General features: G+C 47.6%; 1 protein-coding gene across 4 annotated transcripts; it reads left to right on the top strand.

Annotated features, from left to right (window-relative positions):
• The first annotated feature begins 384 nt into the window (after positions 1-384).
• On the top strand, positions 385-21,859 carry LOC127367466 (uncharacterized). Of its 4 annotated transcripts, none has more exons than XM_051407351.1 (5): positions 385-487; positions 673-831; positions 7,605-7,908; positions 7,995-8,444; positions 21,810-21,859. In XM_051407351.1, exons 2-4 carry the CDS (start codon positions 686-688, stop codon positions 8,415-8,417), a joined length of 873 nt encoding a protein of 290 aa, XP_051263311.1. In that variant the 5' UTR covers positions 385-487; positions 673-685; the 3' UTR covers positions 8,418-8,444; positions 21,810-21,859. The 4 variants fall into 4 exon arrangements, with proteins under 4 accessions (XP_051263311.1, XP_051263312.1, XP_051263309.1 ...); XM_051407352.1 differs by lacking the exons at positions 673-831; positions 21,810-21,859 and adding exons at positions 7,257-7,415; positions 8,530-8,583; XM_051407349.1 differs by lacking the exon at positions 21,810-21,859 and adding an exon at positions 8,530-8,583.
• The last annotated feature ends 581 nt before the right edge of the window (positions 21,860-22,440 follow it).

The raw sequence follows: 22,440 nt of genomic DNA, 5'->3' as shown, positions 1-22,440 counted from the left end.
TTAGTTACTACTTTTCTGAGGGCTGGCGATCTCTCACAATGTATTTAATCTTTAAACAGACTACCTGATTATCTTCCTTAGACCCTGTAGATGTAGTTACTACAGTTTGAAGTCAAAATTCAAAGTGTAAATATGGTTTAAATGTGTAAACAGGACGCCTGATGTTGAATGTATGTTAATGAATGGGCACAGTATCATTGAGTACAGTAATAGACTGTCAGTAGGATGTAAACAGTGCATGTGTAGCAGATTACTGACTTAAATCTTATTTCTTGTCTTTCTAGAAAATGCAGCCTATTTTCCGCTTTGAGGCAAACCTTGACCTGACCCTGCGGGCCTCTCAGGAGGCGCTGGCCTTGAGCCGCCGCCAGAGGGGGCCTCTGCCTCTGCCACTGCCCTGGTGGTGGTTAAGACCCCTGAGCTGGTGCGCTCTGAGGCAAGAGACAGGGTGGTGCAGAAGGGAGGTAACCCCACCGATCACCATCAGGTGCTGGCCGAGAGCGAGCTGCAGCTCGGCCAGTACCGTGGTCAGACGTTCCGGTGGCTGCTGGAGAATGACGTGGGATACGCAGTCACCATCTGTGTGTCCCACGAGGGAGAGAGAGACAAAGGGGGCACTAGTCAGCAGAATGCCCTCATGGTGCACAAAGACGCCCTCGTCTCCTACGCCAGGCTGTTCCCGCCGATGGTGGCAGCCATCGACAGGCGTAGGATGCTCGAGGGCAGTCCCCAGACCATGAGGGGCGTGGACGACACGCTGGTGGGGTTCGGTGTTCATAGTGACCTGACCTACAAGACCCTGTACGAGTCGACGGACCGTGAGCGGGCAAGGTAAGTTGTTTGTTTGTTTGTTTGTTTGTGTGTGTGTGTGTGTGTGTGTGTGTGTGTGTGTGTGTGTGTCTGTGTGTGTCTGTGTGTGTATCTGTGTGTCTGTGTCTGTGTGTGTCTGTGTGTGTATCTGTGTCTGTCTGTGTGTGTATGTCTGTGTGTGTGCGTGACTTTTTTACCCATTGCATTTCTGTTCTCTTTTTTAGCTATGTACAGTTTGTGAGGCAGGCGGCACCCACAGCCAAAGCGTCCAGGTTGGTGGACTTAAAAAAATATGTGCAGGCCCGGGATGCAGAGAAGAGGTGCCTGATATCACTCAATTCCCACAGGTAACAGTCACACAATACATCATTCCCTCTCCTCACTTAAAACTAGGGTCAAGGGGTCAACCCAGGGTCAGGTTCAAAGGTTTACCTAGAGACTAGGTGAGAATGGGCCTCAAATGGACACTGTAAAACAACAGGGGGTGCTGAGGGTTTAGTTGGACAGAATGGAAGGCAGAAAAGCAACGCGGAAAACCAAACACGTCACTTCATTAGGTTTGTTAGAAATATACTTTGTTAAACTGCATCTGTGTTTCTATGTACCTTGACTAACAGAGTTCTGTATTGTATTTGTATTTAAGTGGACTACGACTGCACATCCTCCTCCTCCTCCTCCAGCTCCTCTCCTTGACGGCTTCAGGCAGCAGAGCCAGTGGCGGGGACCAGCAAGCCCACCCGTTGCACTGTGTACAGGCGCAAAATTAAAGCAGCAAAAGACAAAAAAGTCCTCCAAAGTACCAGGGGAAAGCCACAGCACAAACCTGGTGACCCCTGCAACATCCGTGGCCAAGCATGCACGGTGGATGGTGGCCACACTTACCTCAAGGGCCAATACTTTTGTGCTGTGGAAGAGGGCCCTGGAGGACGCACAGTGCAAGAGTAGATCAGGGAACATGACCATGTGCTCGGGATGACGTCGAACAACAGCTGAGAAAAGAAGCTTTTTCATTTAAGCTGCCATTGTCTTCCAGAAGCACCTATCTGCCAGTTTCCACCTCAGGAAGCTTCACAGCGGTGACTAGTACATTATAGAGTGGTTTGGTGTGGCTCTCTCACTTAGTTTGGCTGTAATGCACAAAACTATTAAAAGTGACTTTTTTGCGTTTCCCATGTAATTCTGGCTTTTTCCTGTTTCACATGCAATTCTGTGGGACTTTGGTGTTTTTCCACCTAAGTGTGCCGAATGAGCTTCTCAGGCTGAGAAAACAAGCTTTTTCACACAAGCTGCCATTCTCTTCCAGAAGCACCTATCTGCCAGTTTCCACCTCAGGAAGCTTCACAGCGGCGACTTGTACATTATAGAGTGGTTTGGTGTGGCTCTCTCACTTAGTTTGGGTGTAATGGACAAAAATATTAAAAGTGACTTTTTAGCGTATCCCATGTAATTCTGGCTTTTTCCTTTTTCACATGCAATTCTGAGGGACTTTGGTGTTTTTCCACATCAGTGTGCCAGGCTGAAAAAACAAGCTTTTTCACACAAGCTGCCATTCTCTTCTGGAAGCACCTATCTGCCAGTTTCCACCTTAGGAAGCTTCACAGCGGTGACTTGTACATTATAGAGTGGTTTTCTGTGTTCCAAATGCAGTTACGCTTTTTCGACAAAAGAGGGCAGACTTGACCACAGAATAATTCATTCTGGACTTGCAAAGCTTCACAGTGGCATAATTAAAGTGATGCATAAGTGGTTTGGTGTGGCTCTCTCACTTAGTTCAGCTGTAATGGACAAAACTATTAAAAGTGACTTTTTTGCGTTTCCCATGTAATTCTTGCTTTTTCCTGTTTCACATGCAATTCTGTGGGACTTTGGTGGTTTTCCACATGAGTGTGCCAGGCTGAAAAAACAAGCTTTTTCACACAAGCTGCCATTCTCTTCCAGAAGCACCTATCTGCCAGTTTCCACCTCAGGAAGCTTCACAGCGGTGACTTGTACATTATAGAGTGGTTTGATGTGGCTCTCTCACTTAGTTTGGCTCTAATGGACAAAACTATTAAAAGTGACTTTTTTGCGTTTCCCATGTAATTCTGGCTTTTTCCTGTTTCAAGTGCAATTCTGTGGGACTTTGGTGTTTTTCCACCTAAGTGTGCTGAATGAGCTTCTCAGGCTGAGAAAACAAGCTTTTTCACACAAGCTGCCATTCTCTTCTGGAAGCACCTATCTGCCAGTTTCGACCTCAGGAAGCTTCACAGCGGCGACTTGTACATTATAGAGTGGTTTGGTGTGGCTCTCTCACTTAGTTTGGCTGTAATGGACAAAACTATTAAAAGTGACTTTTTTGCGTTTCCCATGTAATTCTGGCTTTTTCCTGTTTCAAGTGCAATTCTGTGGGACTTTGGTGTTTTTCCACCTAAGTGTGCCAGGCTGAGAAACCAAGCTTTTTCACACAAGCTGCCATTCTCTTCCAGAAGCACCTATCTGCCAGTTTCCACCTCAGGAAGCTTCACAGCGGTGAATTGTACATTATAGAGTGGTTTTCTGTCTTCCAAATGCAGTTACGCTTTTTCGACAAAAGAGGGCACACTTGACCACAGAATAATTCATTCTGGACTTGCAAAGCTTCACAGTGGCATAATTAAAGTGATGCATAAGTGGTTTGGTGTGGCTCTCTCACTTAGTTTGGCTGTAATGAACAAAAATATTAAAATTGACTTTTTTGCTTTTCCCATGTAATTCTGGCTTTTTCCTTTTTCACATGCAATTCTGTGGGACTTTGGTGTTTTTCCAACTAAGTGTGCTGAATGAGCTTCTCAGGCTGAGAAAACAAGCTTTTTCACACAAGCTGCCATTCTCTTCTGGAAGCACCTATCTGCCAGTTTCGACCTCAGGAAGCTTCACAGCGGCGACTTGTACATTATAGAGTGGTTTGGTGTGGCTCTCTCACTTAGTTTGGCTGTAATGGACAAAACTATTAAAAGTGACTTTTTAGCGTTTCCCATGTAATTCTGGCTTTTTCCTGTTTCAAGTGCAATTCTGTGGGACTTTGGTGTTTTTCCACCTAAGTGTGCCAGGCTGAGAAACCAAGCTTTTTCACACAAGCTGCCATTCTCTTCCAGAAGCACCTATCTGCCAGTTTCCACCTCAGGAAGCTTCACAGCGGTGAATTGTACATTATAGAGTGGTTTTCTGTCTTCCAAATGCAGTTACGCTTTTTCGACAAAAGAGGGCACACTTGACCACAGAATAATTCATTCTGGACTTGCAAAGCTTCACAGTGGCATAATTAAAGTGATGCATAAGTGGTTTGGTGTGGCTCTCTCACTTAGTTTGGCTGTAATGAACAAAAATATTAAAATTGACTTTTTTGCTTTTCCCATGTAATTCTGGCTTTTTCCTTTTTCACATGCAATTCTGTGGGACTTTGGTGTTTTTCCAACTAAGTGTGCTGAATGAGCTTCTCAGGCTGAGAAAACAAGCTTTTTCACACAAGCTGCCATTCTCTTCTGGAAGCACCTATCTGCCAGTTTCGACCTCAGGAAGCTTCACAGCGGCGACTTGTACATTATAGAGTGGTTTGGTGTGGCTCTCTCACTTAGTTTGGCTGTAATGGACAAAACTATTAAAAGTGACTTTTTAGCGTTTCCCATGTAATTCTGGCTTTTTCCTGTTTCACATGCAATCGAGCCCCGGACTGATTTCGCACTCTTGCTGGGGCAGGTGTATATAGTTGTTTGCAGTGTTGTGTGTGTGTTTTTTTTTAAAAAGACATTGACTTTCTACCAACACCGGTCCACCCACCCTGCCACAACTCTTCTACAGCACAGTGACACTCTGCTTGGAAAAAAAATGTGTGTCCCATTCACACCTGTATAACACGCTGTCATGCCTCTGTGCTGTTCTGATTCTATGCACTGACAAGTCTTATAGGCCTGCTGTGTGTCTGCTGCCTGTCATATGGTTTAAGGGGGGGGGGATCATTGTGTGTCCCATTCACACCTCTATAACACGCTGTCATGCCTCTGTGCTGTTCTGATTCTATGCACTGACAAGTTTTTTTATTTTTTATATTTTGGACATGTGGGTATGTTCATTAATGTGATCACTGTTACATCAGTTACATCCAGTAGCTGCGACGCAAGATATCGGACTGCCATTTGTGCTGGTTCATCTGCTGTTGCCACTGGCTCTGTTGCTGCCAAAAAAATAAAAAGCCTTGTATGTACAGGTACTTCACACTGTAATGCCCCTGTGTTATGTATCCATGCATATCTGTGCTGAGCTCTTATACTATGTGTCTGCCTGCTGTGATTGCCTTGTGCCACTGCTCTGTTCTGCATCACCATTTATTATTATTATTATTATTATTATTATTATTATTGGATTGTAGTTTAAATAATCTATTTTGCTCTGTACTTCTGCTGTGTTTGATGTTGTTGTTGTGAAGATGCAGAACACAACAACAATATATTTAATTGATATTTAAAAAAAAAAAAAAAAAGGGGAAACAAATCATACACAGCATGTAACTTTAATTTATACATAAATAATTTATTTACCCTTTTTTACTGAGAATTGTATTTTATTTGTAAAGCCCTTTCCACACTGATATGCTGCACTGTCCTGTATCCTGGACATCTGACTTCATATTTCAAATAAATTGTCATCATTTTATACTGGTATCATTGTTCTCTTGTCCTATATCAAATTTAAAGCAATAAACACTGATGATACATATTCTCAATAAACACTGATGATACATATTCTCAATAAAATGAAGACACAGGAGATAAACCGTACTGTAAATGAAAAATCCATTTATTATTGCATTGCCTGGCCTTGGAAATATGCAAATTCATTATCATTTATAGACTCTATACAACGGTTCCAAGCATGTTTTAATCATTTTTTTATATTTAGAGAAGACATTTCGACGCTATGCACGCGTTTCGCAGTTTGCCTCCGTCGGGATTCGAACCGGCGAGCGGGAGTGCCGTTCCGCACGTCGACCGCGCGTCTTTTGCGCTCTAGTGCGCATGCTACCGATTTCAGAGGCTATCATTGGCTCATGCTCAAATGGAACAGGCCAATGGGTGAAGGCCAGGTCAACCCCATTGGTCTGTTCCATTTGGGTGCTGTGCTGTGATTCGACAGCTCGCCGCATGTCCCGCCCACCCCCAAAGCCACAGCCACGGTCAGTGTCATTCATTCATTCGGACTGAGCGGCGTTTGAGTGAGCGGACGGACGGACATTCACACAATATTATAAGGTTAGACAAACTTTATTGTTTGTAAAATTATGTGCTACATTGAAAAGGCAGCTTATATATTATACAGTAATCAGTTAGCAGTGAAACAGCGAGCCAATGTAACGTTAGCGTAAGTTAGGACTGCCGCCGATGTCATTACCGATCGGTGAAATGTGTTTAAAATAATATTCCCATACTGGGTTTACTTGTTGAGACCTAGGATATTGTACTGCTATTGTGTGGAGTTGATATTTAAAGTTTAACTGTGCTTTAGATGCGTTAGCATATAAATCGCTATTAGCATGCTAAGCGTTGGGAATGAATGAGCATTTAGCCACTGCTGTGATGAGCTGACGATCTCTGGAAACGCTTTAAAAACGTGATGAGACAACTTGGCTCACTTCTTAAGACCCTTGGTATGCTGGTACAACGAGGTGGAGTCAAAATTTGAAGTGTAAATATGGTTTAAATGTGTAAACAGACCAGCCGTGATTTTGCTAGCTAAAAACAAGGAGGTGAATGAGGTCATTTTAGTTACTACTTTTCTGAGGGCTGGCGATCTCTCACAATGTATTTAATCTTTAAACAGACTACCTGATTATCTTCCTTAGACCCTGTAGATGTAGTTACTACAGTTTGAAGTCAAAATTCAAAGTGTAAATATGGTTTAAATGTGTAAACAGGACGCCTGATGTTGAATGTATGTTAATGAATGGGCACAGTATCATTGAGTACAGTAATAGACTGTCAGTAGGATGTAAACAGTGCATGTGTAGCAGATTACTGACTTAAATCTTATTTCTTGTCTTTCTAGAAAATGCAGCCTATTTTCCGCTTTGAGGCAAACCTTGACCTGACCCTGCGGGCCTCTCAGGAGGCGCTGGCCTTGAGCCGCCGCCAGAGGGGGGCCTCTGCCTCTGCCACTGCCCTGGTGGTGGTTAAGACCCCTGAGCTGGTGCGCTCTGAGGCAAGAGACAGGGTGGTGCAGAAGGGAGGTAACCCCACCGATCACCATCAGGTGCTGGTCGAGAGCGAGCTGCAGCTCGGCCAGTACCGTGGTCAGACGTTCCGGTGGCTGCTGGAGAATGACGTGGGATACGCAGTCACCATCTGTGTGTCCCACGAGGGAGAGAGAGACAAAGGGGGCACTAGTCAGCAGAATGCCCTCATGGTGCACAAAGACGCCCTCGTCTCCTACGCCAGGCTGTTCCCGCCGATGGTGGCAGCCATCGACAGGCGTAGGATGCTCGAGGGCAGTCCCCAGACCATGAGGGGCGTGGACGACACGCTGGTGGGGTTCGGTGTTCATAGTGACCTGACCTACAAGACCCTGTACGAGTCGACGGACCGTGAGCGGGCAAGGTAAGTTGTTTGTTTGTTTGTTTGTGTGTGTGTGTGTGTGTGTGTGTGTCTGTGTGTGTGTGTGTGTGTCTGTGTGTGTCTGTGTGTGTATCTGTGTGTCTGTGTCTGTGTGTGTCTGTGTGTGTATCTGTGTCTGTCTGTGTGTGTGCGTGACTTTTTTACCCATTGCATTTCTGTTCTCTTTTTTAGCTATGTACAGTTTGTGAGGCAGGCGGCACCCACAGCCAAAGCGTCCAGGTTGGTGGACTTAAAAAAATATGTGCAGGCCCGGGATGCAGAGAAGGCAGCCCTGGCAGCACAACCACCACAACCACCCCTGGACGCTGTTGGTCCCCAGGATGGACCCTCGGATGCTGACCTGCTCGCTGCCGCCATGGAGGTCGACCCGTGCAGGGATGCCCCATCAGCCGTGCCCCCCTTCTCTCTCTCCCAGCCACCGGAACGTCCCCTTCAGGACAACACCTGTGGGGAGAGGTCAGGCCCCGGCGCACAGGTATGCTCAGTGATGACATATTGTGTTGTAGTGTGTGTGTGTCTGTGTTCAGTACACTAACGGTCTGACACTGCTGTGTGTTTCAGCTGCTACCACGTGGCTGGAGGCTGACGCTCCCCGAAGAGCAGCACGACTGGGTGGGCCGGGCACTGTTCAGGAGGGCACCCAACGGGCAGGGTGTCCTCACATCTGAACTCCGCCTGTGGTGGCACCCACCAAGGTGCCCGGCCCCTCTACACCCAGCCACCCGCCACAGCCCACCCCTTTTTCCAGAGTCCCTTTTTCCTGTGGGTGCCCTACAGGATGTGGGCGTACCACCTCCGCTGCCCCATCGTCGCCTGTGGGGGCAAGCTTGCGGGAGCTGGCCTCTACAAGACGGTGAGGAGGGTCTTGGACAGGAGCTGCTGGTACTTCATGGGCACGGAGTACCTGGAATGCAGCTCCTGTCACAAGAAGATGCCGGGATGGTCGCAGGACATCTTGGGACAGCTGGACATGGCCCATCGTGAGCAGTGTCCAGCAGTTCTCACGTACAAGTAAGTAATGTAAACAGTAACAGCAACAGTAATGTATTTCTGTGGTTTTCTCCGGTAACCTCTGATCACCTCTTTCCCCTCCCAGGTTGTCCTGCGACAGAGCTGTGATCGGGCTCATGAAGGAGCGCACTTTGGGCAACAGTGCGTCTCGCCTCCGTGCCTCTCTGGTGGAGCAGCACACCAGAGAGTGGATGGCGCGGTCGATGCTGTACCTTTCCGTGCTCCGCAAGCTTCGGGTACCGGGCGCTGCGCCGCTGGCGGCGTCGTCGCTCCCAACCATGCACCCGGTGCCCACAGTGCTCTGGCTCATCAACGTCTACGTCAGGGACGCCTTGACGAGGCTCGACGAGACGAGAGCCAGAGTCACTTCCATCTTTGGTGATCTTTTGAAGATGGACTCCACCAAGAAGGTAGGTTTTGTTATCCACCACAGCGTGCCGTGTACCCAGTGTAATGTTTGTTTTGTCATGTGTCTGAATGTTGTTGTGTTGCTGTGTCACACAGATCACCAAAAAGCTTGCGGGCGGTGCTGCCGGGACGGCCGCCTGGGTCACCAACGTCGGCAATGAGTACGGGCAGGTGCTCATGTCCGTCCTCACCGCAGCTGAGGGGGGGCGGACTTGTCGACATGGCATGGTACCGCGAAGCCGGGAAGGCCCCTCCAAGGGTCCTGTACGTGGACCGGGACTGCTGTGCCACCGTGGGACAGTGTCAAACGTCCAAGCTGTTCCACGAGTGGCACGAGCTGGTCGTCAGGCTCGACGTGTGGCACCTCATGCGGCGTTTCGCCAGAGGGGTGACCACCGACAGCCACCAGCTCTACGGCCTCTTCATGGCGAGGCTCTCCTTCGCCATTTTTGAGTGGGACGCCGAAGACGTGTCCCGCCTGAGAGGAGCCAAGCAGTCCGAGGAGGGGAGGGACGCCCAGGAGGTCAAGCTGTCCGCCAAGGAGCTCGCCCGTCACTGCCGGCGCTGCACCAGGGGTGCAGTGGAGACGGAGCGGCTGGTCCAAGAGGTGCTGGACACCTTCTGGCACGTGACGGACAGCATGGGCGTCCCTTTGATCGACCGCGCCCGAATGGAGGAGATCTGGAGCACGCAGCGCCGACACCTCGACTGCATCCAGGACCCTGCGGGAGTGGACCTCTACACCAAGACGGGAGAGCTCACCAAAGGCGGGGTGAGGCTCCCCGTCTACCGGTGCGGCCGAGGCTCCACTTCCCTGGAATCGTTCCACCTGCACCTGTGCCGCTTCATCCCAGGTAAGTACATGTGTGGTTTACAACACAGACTCAATTATGTATTTGTGTGTTTATTTGTTCTCACACTAACTGTGTTGCTTTGTTTCTGCTAAGGACAATCTGCAAGTGATGTACACTTCCAGGTGTACCTGCTGGAGGGCCTGGTGCGGTGGAACGAGAATCGAGGGAGGACAGAGGTCGGCGCTGCGTTGCTACAGTGCCCAGCTGCAGCACAGCTTCGACCAGCTGACCCAAGAGCTTCTTGGGCTCACGCTGGTCGACACGTACACCATGCCCAGGGAGTACACAGGTAAGTCATAAATCTGTCTGAGGTAACGGTAACGTTTAACACCTGTCTTAGGTGTCTGTCATTTAACATCTGTGTCTCTGTGTGCCCACAGGGGAACTCATTGGGGTGGAGTACCTGTTCTCCCAGACGGGCGCTGTGCTGCAGAAGGACCTGGATGATCCTGACGCTCCAGGAGGGACTGATGAGGACGAAGCCCGGGGGCAGTGATGAAGAGTTCGAGGAGGAGGAACCAGAGGAGATTCGTCTCCTCGAACACCACAGCGCTCTCCTTCAGTCCTCAAACCTCACCCGCGTGGACCAAATGGAGGTGCAGCAGGCTGTGGAGGAGGAGGAGGAGGAGGAGGAGGATGTTATCGGGCCAGGTGGAGGCAGCTACCAGCACGTCGTGGCCCTGGCCCAGGCCCTCGTGGAACTGCGCCACCGCCGCTACGTCACTCCCAGGCAAGCCAGAGAGATCACCGCTCTCTGGCTGAAGTTGAGTGATTGGGACAAGGCAGCGGTCAAATTCCCCCCCCGTCACCAGGGCCGGCTTGTCCAAGGCCGATTCCGGACCACCCAGCGGCACGCTCACATGCCAGGGGTGTGGATAGTGTGAAGTGGTAAGCAGTCACAATAAATTTCCAAGCTTTTTTTGGTTCTTGTCCTGTCCTGTCAGTCACTAATTAACTCACTGACTCTCTCTCTCTCTCTCTCTCTCTCTCCTCTCTCTCTCTCTGTCTATGTAGTGCGGTCCTGGGCAAGGGGGCGGGAGCGGCGCAGTCTCCCGATGTGTCGAGGCTTGTGGAGGCTGTCCTGCTGGACCTCAGCATCCTCCACTGCAGCGAGGGCAGGAAGATTGCCGGGGTCTGGATTCCTCGCTGGGGTGCCGTCATGAGGGACTATCTAACAATTCGCGAGAATGTTTATAGTTGTGCAGCCCTCATGACGAGCACCCGCATCCAGCTATATGATGTCAATCGGCGGACCCTGACGCAATGGTAAGACCTGATCCTTTCTCTCACATCTGATTTGAAGTGGCACTGTGTGAGTGTGTGTGTGTGATGTCATGATTACTAATGTGCATTTGTTACATTCTGTTTTTTTAAGGCACAACCAGAGGAGCAAGGCCATGATGAGGGACACCATCGCCATTGCAGTCCTGGGGCCCAGCACTCCCCAGACTGCAGCGGAGCCCCTGCCTGCCCCACCGACTGTGCTGCAGCAGCCTGAGCAGCCAGACCAGCCCCTCCAGCACCGCCTGCCCACGGACGCTTCTGGTCCTGGACCTCATCGTCGCCAGCTCCTCCACTGCCTCCTCCTCCTCCTCATCAGCCACCCCACAAGCCTCCAGCGCGGACGCCGTCCTGTCCACCAGCGTCAGCGCGGAGGCCGGTGACATCCCCTCCACAGCCACAGCTGCCACTGCTCCACCAGTGCCAAGGAACACCGCCTGAGGCGCAAGCTCCAGGAGGAGAAAGAGCGTTGTGCCGGGAGCTGGGAGAACACTTATAACCAGCAAAGAAGGTCTCCCACTTTAACTGCAGGCGCAGTGGCCAACCGAAGACGCGGGCGTTTGGCCACAGCCGCTACAAGAAGGAGACCTTCTGCTCCCGGGCCGAGGGGAAAGGGAGAACTGTGGAGCAGTGGCTGGCAGAGGTGAAGGGGCGTGATGGAGCAGCCCCCCTGCCTGAGCGAACACTTCACTTTTGTGTGTGTGTGTGTGTGTGAGTGAGTGATGGGGCGGCTCCCCCTCTCTGAGCGAACGCTTTGTGTGTGTGTGTGTGTGTGTGTGTGTGTGTGTGTGTGTTTGGGAGGGAGGGATTTGTAAATATTGTGTATATAGTGTATTTAGTTTGTCAATTATGTTTGCTAAATAAATATTGTGTATATAGTTGTCTTATATAAGATATTCCTTTATTTGTCCCACAATGGGGAAATTCCAATATATATCTATATAGTTGTATATTGCTGTCTTAATTGTTTTTGTTTTAAATAAACTTTTCTTTTTTAAACCAATGCTTTCTCCTGCTTCTTTCGGTCTTTAAGAAATTAAATAAATATAGGGAAGACTAGGTATCTAGACTAGGTGCCTGATATCACTAAATTCCCACAGGTAACAGTCACACAATACATCATTCCCTCTCCTCACTTAAAACTAGGGTCAAGGGGTCAACCCAGGGTCAGGTTCAAAGGTTTACCTAGAGACTAGGTGAGAATGGGCCTCAAATGGACACTGTCAAACAACAGGGGGTGCTGAGGGTTTAGTTGGACAGAATGGAAGGCAGAAAAGCAACGCGGAAAACCAAACACGTCACTTCATTAGGTTTGTTAGAAATATACTTTGTTAAACTGCATCTGTGTTTCTATGTACCTTGACTAACAGAGTTCTGTATTGTATTTGTATTTAAGTGGACTACGACTGCACATCCTCCTCCTCCTCCTCCAGCTCCTCTCCTTGACGGCTTCAGGCAGCAGAGCCAGTGGCGGGGACCAGCAAGCCCACCCGTTGCACTGTGTACAGGCGCAAAATTAAAGCAGCAAAAGACAAAAAAGTCCTCCAAAGTACCAGGGGAAAGCCACAGCACAAACCTGGTGACCCCTGCAACATCCGTGGCCAAGCATGCACGGTGGATGGTGGCCACACTTACCTCAAGGGCCAATACTTTTGTGCTGTGGAAGAGGGCCCTGGAGGACGCACAGTGCAAGAGTAGATCAGGGAACAGCTTGGCCCTGGTGAGCTACAGAAGCTCCCCAGAACAACAGCCTGGAACCTCAAACAGAGGCATGAGAAACCAGAGAAACCAGGTGGGAAAGTGAGGAAGCCCCACAAACTGCGGATCTGCCAACTCTGTGGCCAGCCACAGCAGAAAGACTTTGGCCACAGCCAATATGGGGGAGAGCACTTCTGTGCTTTCTATGAAGGGAAGACTGTGGAGCTGTGGCTGGCTGAGAAGAGTTTAAAAAGACATTAAAAGTTTTTTTTTTTTAAATATTTACTGTACTATTATCCAAGCACCTTATATGTTTCATCTGTTCACTGCACCTTATATTTTTTATTTTTAGTTTGCACTGCAATTATACTGGTTATTTATCCATTTTTTATATTGCATTCTATGTTGATTTTTTTGATATGTCTGTGTGTTGTTACTGTGTGTAATGCTGCTGCTACATTGCACTTTCCCAGCTTATCTATTATACATTTTGACCATTCCTAATAAATATTGAATTGATTAAAACCTTGTCATGTCTATTTAAATACTTTTTAACTTGACTTTTTAAACCTGGAGCCATTCAGGAGGCCAAAACGATACAAATATTAATGCACATTTAACAAAACAGGTCTCCTTGCTTTAAATGCGTGCAGGGGCCTTTAATTCGCCATATGATAAGTAACCATGTGCTCGGGATGACGTCGAACAACAGCTGAGAAAAGAAGCTTTTTCATTTAAGCTGCCATTGTCTTCCAGAAGCACCTATCTGCCAGTTTCCACCTCAGGAAGCTTCACAGCGGTGACTAGTACATTATAGAGTGGTTTGGTGTGGCTCTCTCACTTAGTTTGGCTGTAATGCACAAAACTATTAAAAGTGACTTTTTTGCGTTTCCCATGTAATTCTGGCTTTTTCCTGTTTCACATGCAATTCTGTGGGACTTTGGTGTTTTTCCACCTAAGTGTGCCGAATGAGCTTCTCAGGCTGAGAAAACAAGCTTTTTCACACAAGCTGCCATTCTCTTCCAGAAGCACCTATCTGCCAGTTTCCACCTCAGGAAGCTTCACAGCGGCGACTTGTACATTATAGAGTGGTTTGGTGTGGCTCTCTCACTTAGTTTGGGTGTAATGGACAAAAATATTAAAAGTGACTTTTTAGCGTATCCCATGTAATTCTGGCTTTTTCCTTTTTCACATGCAATTCTGAGGGACTTTGGTGTTTTTCCACATCAGTGTGCCAGGCTGAAAAAACAAGCTTTTTCACACAAGCTGCCATTCTCTTCTGGAAGCACCTATCTGCCAGTTTCCACCTTAGGAAGCTTCACAGCGGTGACTTGTACATTATAGAGTGGTTTTCTGTGTTCCAAATGCAGTTACGCTTTTTCGACAAAAGAGGGCAGACTTGACCACAGAATAATTCATTCTGGACTTGCAAAGCTTCACAGTGGCATAATTAAAGTGATGCATAAGTGGTTTGGTGTGGCTCTCTCACTTAGTTCAGCTGTAATGGACAAAACTATTAAAAGTGACTTTTTTGCGTTTCCCATGTAATTCTTGCTTTTTCCTGTTTCACATGCAATTCTGTGGGACTTTGGTGGTTTTCCACATGAGTGTGCCAGGCTGAAAAAACAAGCTTTTTCACACAAGCTGCCATTCTCTTCCAGAAGCACCTATCTGCCAGTTTCCACCTCAGGAAGCTTCACAGCGGTGACTTGTACATTATAGAGTGGTTTGATGTGGCTCTCTCACTTAGTTTGGCTCTAATGGACAAAACTATTAAAAGTGACTTTTTGCGTTTCCCATGTAATTCTGGCTTTTCCTGTTTCAAGTGCAATTCTGTGGGACTTTGGTGTTTTTCCACCTAAGTGTGCCAGGCTGAGAAACCAAGCTTTTTCACACAAGCTGCCATTCTCTTCCAGAAGCACCTATCTGCCAGTTTCCACCTCAGGAAGCTTCACAGCGGTGAATTGTACATTATAGAGGGGTTTTCTGTCTTCCAAATGCAGTTACGCTTTTTCGACAAAAGAGGGCACACTTGACCACAGAATAATTCATTCTGGACTTGCAAAGCTTCACAGTGGCATAATTAAAGTGATGCATAAGTGGTTTGGTGTGGCTCTCTCACTTAGTTTGGCTGTAATGAACAAAAATATTAAAATTGACTTTTTGCTTTTCCCATGTAATTCTGGCTTTTTCCTTTTTCACATGCAATTCTGTGGGACTTTGGTGTTTTTCCAACTAAGTGTGCTGAATGAGCTTCTCAGGCTGAGAAAACAAGCTTTTTCACACAAGCTGCCATTCTCTTCTGGAAGCACCTATCTGCCAGTTTCGACCTCAGGAAGCTTCACAGCGGCGACTTGTACATTATAGAGTGGTTTGGTGTGGCTCTCTCACTTAGTTTGGCTGTAATGGACAAAACTATTAAAAGTGACTTTTTAGCGTTTCCCATGTAATTCTGGCTTTTTCCTGTTTCAAGTGCAATTCTGTGGGACTTTGGTGTTTTTCCACCTAAGTGTGCCAGGCTGAGAAACCAAGCTTTTTCACACAAGCTGCCATTCTCTTCCAGAAGCACCTATCTGCCAGTTTCCACCTCAGGAAGCTTCACAGCGGTGAATTGTACATTATAGAGTGGTTTTCTGTCTTCCAAATGCAGTTACGCTTTTTCGACAAAAGAGGGCACACTTGACCACAGAATAATTCATTCTGGACTTGCAAAGCTTCACAGTGGCATAATTAAAGTGATGCATAAGTGGTTTGGTGTGGCTCTCTCACTTAGTTCAGCTGTAATGGACAAAACTATTAAAAGTGACTTTTTTGCGTTTCCCATGTAATTCTTGCTTTTTCCTGTTTCACATGCAATTCTGTGGGACTTTGGTGGTTTTCCACATGAGTGTGCCAGGCTGAAAAAACAAGCTTTTTCACACAAGCTGCCATTCTCTTCCAGAAGCACCTATCTGCCAGTTTCCACCTCAGGAAGCTTCACAGCGGTGACTTGTACATTATAGAGTGGTTTGATGTGGCTCTCTCACTTAGTTTGGCTCTAATGGACAAAACTATTAAAAGTGACTTTTTTGCGTTTCCCATGTAATTCTGGCTTTTTCCTGTTTCAAGTGCAATTCTGTGGGACTTTGGTGTTTTTCCACCTAAGTGTGCCAGGCTGAGAAACCAAGCTTTTTCACACAAGCTGCCATTCTCTTCCAGAAGCACCTATCTGCCAGTTTCCACCTCAGGAAGCTTCACAGCGGTGAATTGTACATTATAGAGTGGTTTTCTGTCTTCCAAATGCAGTTACGCTTTTTCGACAAAAGAGGGCACACTTGACCACAGAATAATTCATTCTGGACTTGCAAAGCTTCACAGTGGCATAATTAAAGTGATGCATAAGTGGTTTGGTGTGGCTCTCTCACTTAGTTTGGCTGTAATGAACAAAAATATTAAAATTGACTTTTTTGCTTTTCCCATGTAATTCTGGCTTTTTCCTTTTTCACATGCAATTCTGTGGGACTTTGGTGTTTTTCCAACTAAGTGTGCTGAATGAGCTTCTCAGGCTGAGAAAACAAGCTTTTTCACACAAGCTGCCATTCTCTTCTGGAAGCACCTATCTGCCAGTTTCGACCTCAGGAAGCTTCACAGCGGCGACTTGTACATTATAGAGTGGTTTGGTGTGGCTCTCTCACTTAGTTTGGCTGTAATGGACAAAACTATTAAAAGTGACTTTTTAGCGTTTCCCATGTAATTCTGGCTTTTTCCTGTTTCAAGTGCAATTCTGTGGGACTTTGGTGTTTTTCCACCTAAGTGTGCCAGGCTGAGAAACCAAGCTTTTTCACACAAGCTGCCATTCTCTTCCAGAAGCACCTATCTGCCAGTTTCCACCTCAGGAAGCTTCACAGCGGTGAATTGTACATTATAGAGTGGTTTTCTGTCTTCCAAATGCAGTTACGCTTTTTCGACAAAAGAGGGCACACTTGACCACAGAATAATTCATTCTGGACTTGCAAAGCTTCACAGTGGCATAATTAAAGTGATGCATAAGTGGTTTGGTGTGGCTCTCTCACTTAGTTCAGCTGTAATGGACAAAACTATTAAAAGTGACTTTTTTGCGTTTCCCATGTAATTCTTGCTTTTTCCTGTTTCACATGCAATTCTGTGGGACTTTGGTGGTTTTCCACATGAGTGTGCCAGGCTGAAAAAACAAGCTTTTTCACACAAGCTGCCATTCTCTTCCAGAAGCACCTATCTGCCAGTTTCCACCTCAGGAAGCTTCACAGCGGTGACTTGTACATTATAGAGTGGTTTGATGTGGCTCTCTCACTTAGTTTGGCTCTAATGGACAAAACTATTAAAAGTGACTTTTTTGCGTTTCCCATGTAATTCTGGCTTTTTCCTGTTTCAAGTGCAATTCTGTGGGACTTTGGTGTTTTTCCACCTAAGTGTGCCAGGCTGAGAAACCAAGCTTTTTCACACAAGCTGCCATTCTCTTCCAGAAGCACCTATCTGCCAGTTTCCACCTCAGGAAGCTTCACAGCGGTGAATTGTACATTATAGAGTGGTTTTCTGTCTTCCAAATGCAGTTACGCTTTTTCGACAAAAGAGGGCACACTTGACCACAGAATAATTCATTCTGGACTTGCAAAGCTTCACAGTGGCATAATTAAAGTGATGCATAAGTGGTTTGGTGTGGCTCTCTCACTTAGTTTGGCTGTAATGAACAAAAATATTAAAATTGACTTTTTTGCTTTTCCCATGTAATTCTGGCTTTTTCCTTTTTCACATGCAATTCTGTGGGACTTTGGTGTTTTTCCAACTAAGTGTGCTGAATGAGCTTCTCAGGCTGAGAAAACAAGCTTTTTCACACAAGCTGCCATTCTCTTCTGGAAGCACCTATCTGCCAGTTTCGACCTCAGGAAGCTTCACAGCGGCGACTTGTACATTATAGAGTGGTTTGGTGTGGCTCTCTTACTTAGTTTGGCTGTAATGGACAAAACTATTAAAAGTGACTTTTTAGCGTTTCCCATGTAATTCTGGCTTTTTCCTGTTTCACATGCAATCGAGCCCCGGACTGATTTCGCACTCTTGCTGGGGCAGGTGTATATAGTTGTTTGCAGTGTTGTGTGTGTGTTTTTTTTTAAAAAGACATTGACTTTCCCCTCCACAAGGACCGGGACTTTGCCGCAGTGTGGAGGCTTTCTACCAACACCGGTCCACCCACCCTGCCACAACTCTTCTACAGCACAGTGACACTCTGCTTGGAAAAAAATGTGTGTCCCATTCACACCTGTATAACACGCTGTCATGCCTCTGTGCTGTTCTGATTCTATGCACTGACAAGTCTTATAGGCCTGCTGTGTGTCTGCTGCCTGTCATATGGTTTAAGGGGGGGGGGATCATTGTGTGTCCCATTCACACCTGTATAACACGCTGTCATGCCTCTGTGCTGTTCTGATTCTATGCACTGACAAGTTTTTTTATTTTTTATATTTTGGACATGTGGGTATGTTCATTAATGTGATCACTGTTACATCAGTTACATCCAGTAGCTGCGACGCAAGATATCGGACTGCCATTTGTGCTGGTTCATCTGCTGTTGCCACTGGCTCTGTTGCTGCCAAAAAAATAAAAAGCCTTGTATGTACAGGTACTTCACACTGTAATGCCCCTGTGTTATGTATCCATGCATATCTGTGCTGAGCTCTTATACTATGTGTCTGCCTGCTGTGATTGCCTTGTGCCACTGCTCTGTTCTGCATCACCATTTATTATTATTATTATTATTATTATTATTATTATTGGATTGTAGTTTAAATAATCTATTTTGCTCTGTACTTCTGCTGTGTTTGATGTTGTTGTTGTGAAGATGCAGAACACAACAACAATATATTTAATTGATATTTATTTCACTGAAGAAAAAGGGGAAACAAATCATACACAGCATGTAACTTTAATTTATACATAAATAATTTATTTACCCTTTTTTACTGAGAATTGTATTTTATTTGTAAAGCCCTTTCCACACTGATATGCTGCACTGTCCTGTATCCTGGACATCTGACTTCATATTTCAAATAAATTGTCATCATTTTATACTGGTATCATTGTTCTCTTGTCCTATATCAAATTTAAAGCAATAAACACTGATGATACATATTCTCAATAAACACTGATGATACATATTCTCAATAAAATGAAGACACAGGAGATAAACCGTACTGTAAATGAAAAATCCATTTATTATTGCATTGCCTGGCCTTGGAAATATGCAAATTCATTATCATTTATAGACTCTATACAACGGTTCCAAGCATGTTTTAATCATTTTTTTATATTTAGAGAAGACATTTCGACGCTATGCACGCGTTTCGCAGTTTGCCTCCGTCGGGATTCGAACCGGCGAGCGGGAGTGCCGTTCCGCACGTCGACCGCGCGTCTTTTGCGCTCTAGGTCCGCATCCTACCGATTTCAGAGGCTATCATTGGCTCATGCTCAAATGGAACAGGCCAATGGGTGAAGGCCAGGTCAACCCCATTGGTCTGTTCCATTTGGGTGCTGTGCTGTGATTCGACAGCTCGCCGCATGTCCCGCCCACCCCCAAAGCCACAGCCACGGTCAGTGTCATTCATTCATTCGGACTGAGCGGCGTTTGAGTGAGCGGACGGACGGACATTCACACAATATTATAAGGTTAGACAAACTTTATTGTTTGTAAAATTATGTGCTACATTGAAAAGGCAGCTTATATATTATACAGTAATCAGTTAGCAGTGAAACAGCGAGCCAATGTAACGTTAGCGTAAGTTAGGACTGCCGCCGATGTCATTACCGATCGGTGAAATGTGTTTAAAATAATATTCCCATACTGGGTTTACTTGTTGAGACCTAGGATATTGTACTGCTATTGTGTGGAGTTGATATTTAAAGTTTAACTGTGCTTTAGATGCGTTAGCATATAAATCGCTATTAGCATGCTAAGCGTTGGGAATGAATGAGCATTTAGCCACTGCTGTGATGAGCTGACGATCTCTGGAAACGCTTTAAAAACGTGATGAGACAACTTGGCTCACTTCTTAAGACCCTTGGTATGCTGGTACAACGAGGTGGAGTCAAAATTTGAAGTGTAAATATGGTTTAAATGTGTAAACAGACCAGCCGTGATTTTGCTAGCTAAAAACAAGGAGGTGAATGAGGTCATTTTAGTTACTACTTTTCTGAGGGCTGGCGATCTCTCACAATGTATTTAATCTTTAAACAGACTACCTGATTATCTTCCTTAGACCCTGTAGATGTAGTTACTACAGTTTGAAGTCAAAATTCAAAGTGTAAATATGGTTTAAATGTGTAAACAGGACGCCTGATGTTGAATGTATGTTAATGAATGGGCACAGTATCATTGAGTACAGTAATAGACGGTCAGTAGGATGTAAACAGTGCATGTGTAGCAGATTACTGACTTAAATCTTATTTCTTGTCTTTCTAGAAAATGCAGCCTATTTTCCGCTTTGAGGCAAACCTTGACCTGACCCTGCGGGCCTCTCAGGAGGCGCTGGCCTTGAGCCGCCGCCAGAGGGGGGCCTCTGCCTCTGCCACTGCCCTGGTGGTGGTTAAGACCCCTGAGCTGGTGCGCTCTGAGGCAAGAGACAGGGTGGTGCAGAAGGGAGGTAACCCCACCGATCACCATCAGGTGCTGGCCGAGAGCGAGCTGCAGCTCGGCCAGTACCGTGGTCAGACGTTCCGGTGGCTGCTGGAGAATGACGTGGGATACGCAGTCACCATCTGTGTGTCCCACGAGGGAGAGAGAGACAAAGGGGGCACTAGTCAGCAGAATGCCCTCATGGTGCACAAAGACGCCCTCGTCTCCTACGCCAGGCTGTTCCCGCCGATGGTGGCAGCCATCGACAGGCGTAGGATGCTCGAGGGCAGTCCCCAGACCATGAGGGGCGTGGACGACACGCTGGTGGGGTTCGGTGTTCATAGTGACCTGACCTACAAGACCCTGTACGAGTCGACGGACCGTGAGCGGGCAAGGTAAGTTGTTTGTTTGTTTGTTTGTGTGTGTGTGTGTGTGTGTGTCTGTGTGTGTGTGTGTGTGTCTGTGTGTGTCTGTGTGTGTATCTGTGTGTCTGTGTCTGTGTGTGTCTGTGTGTGTATCTGTGTCTGTCTGTGTGTGTGCGTGACTTTTTTACCCATTGCATTTCTGTTCTCTTTTTAGCTATGTACAGTTTGTGAGGCAGGCGGCACCCACAGCCAAAGCGTCCAGGTTGGTGGACTTAAAAAATATGTGCAGGCCCGGGATGCAGAGAAGGCAGCCCTGGCAGCACAACCACCACAACCACCCCTGGACGCTGTTGGTCCCCAGGATGGACCCTCGGATGCTGACCTGCTCGCTGCCGCCATGGAGGTCGACCCGTGCAGGGATGCCCCATCAGCCGTGCCCCCCTTCTCTCTCTCCCAGCCACCGGAACGTCCCCTTCAGGACAACACCTGTGGGGAGAGGTCAGGCCCCGGCGCACAGGTATGCTCAGTGATGACATATTGTGTTGTAGTGTGTGTGTGTCTGTGTTCAGTACACTAACGGTCTGACACTGCTGTGTGTTTCAGCTGCTACCACGTGGCTGGAGGCTGACGCTCCCCGAAGAGCAGCACGACTGGGTGGGCCGGGCACTGTTCAGGAGGGCACCCAACGGGCAGGGTGTCCTCACATCTGAACTCCGCCTGTGGTGGCACCCACCAAGGTGCCCGGCCCCTCTACACCCAGCCACCCGCCACAGCCCACCCCTTTTTCCAGAGTCCCTTTTTCCTGTGGGTGCCCTACAGGATGTGGGCGTACCACCTCCGCTGCCCCATCGTCGCCTGTGGGGGCAAGCTTGCGGGAGCTGGCCTCTACAAGACGGTGAGGAGGGTCTTGGACAGGAGCTGCTGGTACTTCATGGGCACGGAGTACCTGGAATGCAGCTCCTGTCACAAGAAGATGCCGGGATGGTCGCAGGACATCTTGGGACAGCTGGACATGGCCCATCGTGAGCAGTGTCCAGCAGTTCTCACGTACAAGTAAGTAATGTAAACAGTAACAGCAACAGTAATGTATTTCTGTGGTTTTCTCCGGTAACCTCTGATCACCTCTTTCCCCTCCCAGGTTGTCCTGCGACAGAGCTGTGATCGGGCTCATGAAGGAGCGCACTTTGGGCAACAGTGCGTCTCGCCTCCGTGCCTCTCTGGTGGAGCAGCACACCAGAGAGTGGATGGCGCGGTCGATGCTGTACCTTTCCGTGCTCCGCAAGCTCGGGTACCGGGCGCTGCGCCGCTGGCGGCGTCGTCGCTCCCAACCATGCACCCGGTGCCCACAGTGCTCTGGCTCATCAACGTCTACGTCAGGGACGCCTTGACGAGGCTCGACGAGACGAGAGCCAGAGTCACTTCCATCTTTGGTGATCTTTTGAAGATGGACTCCACCAAGAAGGTAGGTTTTGTTATCCACCACAGCGTGCCGTGTACCCAGTGTAATGTTTGTTTTGTCATGTGTCTGAATGTTGTTGTGTTGCTGTGTCACACAGATCACCAAAAAGCTTGCGGGCGGTGCTGCCGGGACGGCCGCCTGGGTCACCAACGTCGGCAATGAGTACGGGCAGGTGCTCATGTCCGTCCTCACCGCAGCTGAGGGGGGGCGGACTTGTCGACATGGCATGGTACCGCGAAGCCGGGAAGGCCCCTCCAAGGGTCCTGTACGTGGACCGGGACTGCTGTGCCACCGTGGGACAGTGTCAAAC

Source organism: Dicentrarchus labrax, unplaced genomic scaffold (genome assembly GCF_905237075.1).
Source record: "Dicentrarchus labrax unplaced genomic scaffold, dlabrax2021, whole genome shotgun sequence".
NCBI classification, from domain to species: Eukaryota; Metazoa; Chordata; class Actinopteri; family Moronidae; genus Dicentrarchus; species Dicentrarchus labrax.
Note: the sequence above shows the minus strand (reverse complement) of the source record. Positions and strands in the feature narration are given on the sequence as shown.

What these genes read in the sequence shown, in the direction of transcription:
- LOC127367466 (XM_051407351.1), top strand. Translation starts at nt 686, where the DNA reads ATGGTGGCAGCCATCGACAGGCGTAGGATGCTCGAGGGCAGTCCCCAG. An exon ending in ACGGACCGTGAGCGGGCAAG is followed by an intron (nt 832 to 7,604) that starts GTAAGTTGTTTG and finishes TCTCTTTTTTAG; the next exon opens with CTATGTACAGTTTGTGAGGC. An exon ending in GGTCAGGCCCCGGCGCACAG is followed by an intron (nt 7,909 to 7,994) that starts GTATGCTCAGTG and finishes TGTGTGTTTCAG; the next exon opens with CTGCTACCACGTGGCTGGAG.